Source organism: Rhipicephalus sanguineus, chromosome 3, assembly GCF_013339695.2.
Source record: "Rhipicephalus sanguineus isolate Rsan-2018 chromosome 3, BIME_Rsan_1.4, whole genome shotgun sequence".
NCBI lineage: Eukaryota > Metazoa > Arthropoda > Arachnida > Ixodida > Ixodidae > Rhipicephalus > Rhipicephalus sanguineus.
In genome coordinates, this window is record NC_051178.1 from 205479176 (window position 1) to 205481638 (window position 2463).

Below are 2463 nucleotides of genomic sequence, written 5' to 3' on the forward strand. Positions count from 1 at the left end.
TAGAGTTATAAATTCATTCTGCGGTGCACATCTACAACAATAATCCTTGTTGTAGATGTTCAAACATCAGTCGGCGCATTTTATTTAGAAAGGTTAATTTGAGCTACTCGAGCGCTACATGGTCTTTCTCTGTTAAAAAAAATACGTGGCATTTAGATAATTTAAAGGCTACGTTTTTTCAGGATGCATGCGCCAAGAGTGATTCCGACCATAGATGGATTCCGACCTTCCAAGAAGTGCAAATCTCGAAGGCTTTGCTTTTGATAATGGCCTTCTTAGATTCTTGCAGTGCAAAGACGAGCCAAGACGAGCCAAAGTTAAGTGGAAACGCATGGTGGTTGTGCAGTGCATGGTCCTGACCAGAAGAAGGTCCTTGAGGAATTTACGCTGCTATGATGGAGTGCCTGGCACGCTTCATGTTCAGGACTGCGCCCAGCGCTCTGCCACTTCTGCGATCGCAAGCTGCACCTAGATTTATTCAAGCGTGTGGCTACAAACGGTCAGTCCCACCTATGCGAATGGAGATGAAAGCTCGTCGGAAGCGAGCAGGCCCCGAACCCCTGCGGCATCGCTCCGTTCGTCTGGAATGGAACTACGACGCGGAAATTTATGCCTTCGCCAGGCGCTTGGGCGAAAGCTGGTCCGATAGCACGCTTAGAGTTGCTTTTGTGCAAGCATCTTACCTGGAACGGGAAAAGCAACAGCGGGAAGAACTAGGCATGCAGTCGGAGAACGCGGACATTGGCCTAACGCCGAACACCGATCTATCTGCGGCTGGTTACGACCTTTGTAAGAGTTACGTGCAAAAGTGCATTGTAGAAACGTTTCCCAAACTTCCCGAGGACGGCGTCAAGGTGTTACAAGACTATTTGTTATCGAACTCCGTCCTGTCGAATGTTTCAAGCAGCATCGGCACCGCAGACTTAATCATGTGTGCCGATTTTCCGCCAGAAGAAAGCACGCTTGCAAATGTACTGATGGCTTTGATTGGTGGCTTGATGAAGGACTGTGGAATAGAACGAGCTCAGCTGTTTGTGCGAGACTTTATTCTGACACAGCTGATAGGCAAGGATGTGTGCGAGTTGTGGGAAATTTCCGACCCCCACGAGAGACTCGCCGCCGTTCTGCAGAATTCCGGTAGGGCTCCCGCGGAACCGAGGTTACTGTGGGAGACTGGAAGGAACACTCTTGAAGCCAGTTTCTGTGTTGGGCTTTACTCAGACAAGCAGTTTCTAGGCTGTAGCGCTGGCGAAACATTGACCATAGCGAAAGAAATGGCAGCTAGAGACGCACTCCGCCGTTTCTTTGGTTTGTCGCTCGATAGAAATGCTTTGCCCCTGGCATTGAGACATCGCCAGGCGACGCACACGAGCTCAGCGGCAGCGCTGTGACGTATCGATGTGTAAATTCGATTATTTTTTTGACACATTTGCGTGACATTGTGTATCATAGATATGAATATCACTCTTCAATAAAAACACTTGAAGCATGCGATGTAGACTACTTGTCTTGCTTTGGCCACCTTGGCCTTTCGACAGATTAGCTTGCAGTGGTATTAATGTCAAACCTCAATGAGCAGGCACCGACATGTCTCTTTACTATGAAATATTGTTGCTAACTCTGAAACCACGGTGTATCTGGTGGCAGAAACACGAATGGTCCTCATTTACCCATCCTTCACAATATGTGACGCCTCTCTCGCCAAATGAAACATATTCTTTAGCTTACTGAGAGCTCTAATACTAGTGTGGTGCGCTAGTGTAGCACATTGCTAGTGATTGCACTAGATTGAGAAGATGGTGAAACGGGATGTCCTAGATAGAGGCCAGTGTTGTATAAACCAAGTTATGCTGAATTGTGATAGATTCCAGTTTGTGATTGTACTTAGCTACCTTGCAAATATGGGATCTGGAAACTTGTGCCATGTCAACCACAGTTGCAGTGAACAGCAGTTACATTTCTTAAAGAGGAGGACTGGCATTTCTAGGTCGAGATCAGCCATATGTCACTTGGTAAGCGCTTTCGTACTGATTTCACAAGGCGTCTTCGCAGTCAAGGCTACAGCTCAATCTTATGTGGCATCAGTTTTGTGCATGCTTAGCAGACAGCAGGGACTCGTGATCTACAAACTTCACAGAAGTATGTAACTTTGTGAATGGCTTTTGCGCAAAGAAACAGGGACATGAAGGAAAGAACCACGAACAAGTGCAGGCACCCAATGCTCTGTTCCTCTAAGTATGGAACCAGTCTATATAACTATAGTTTAATACAACTTCAGAAGTCCACGGCATTTTCTCCTCAGAAGTGCACGCACACAAGCCTTCGCCAATGGGCGTGCACTATAGACTGACGTCATGAGCCAGACGGCCGGTGACCCCGCCTTCGGGGAGCACGAGTAGGACTATTTCTTTAGTCGCAGAGGCGATCGACTGCCGCGCTTTGGCCATCTGGGCGGGGCCTCTT

The 2463-nt window shown here is 47.7% G+C and overlaps 1 protein-coding gene across 1 annotated transcript; it reads left to right on the forward strand.

Annotated features, from left to right (window-relative positions):
• The first annotated feature begins 301 nt into the window (after window positions 1–301).
• LOC119388141 (39S ribosomal protein L44, mitochondrial) lies at window positions 302–1494 on the forward strand. The gene has a single exon (XM_037655790.2). The coding sequence runs from the start codon at window positions 393–395 to the stop codon at window positions 1389–1391; it is 999 nt and encodes a 332-aa protein (XP_037511718.1). The 5' UTR covers window positions 302–392; the 3' UTR covers window positions 1392–1494.
• Window positions 1495–2463: the final 969 nt, after the last annotated feature.

Excerpts from the sequence above, each read along its gene's own strand:
- LOC119388141 (XM_037655790.2), top strand. The coding sequence starts at position 393 with ATGATGGAGTGCCTGGCACGCTTCATGTTCAGGACTGCGCCCAGCGCT.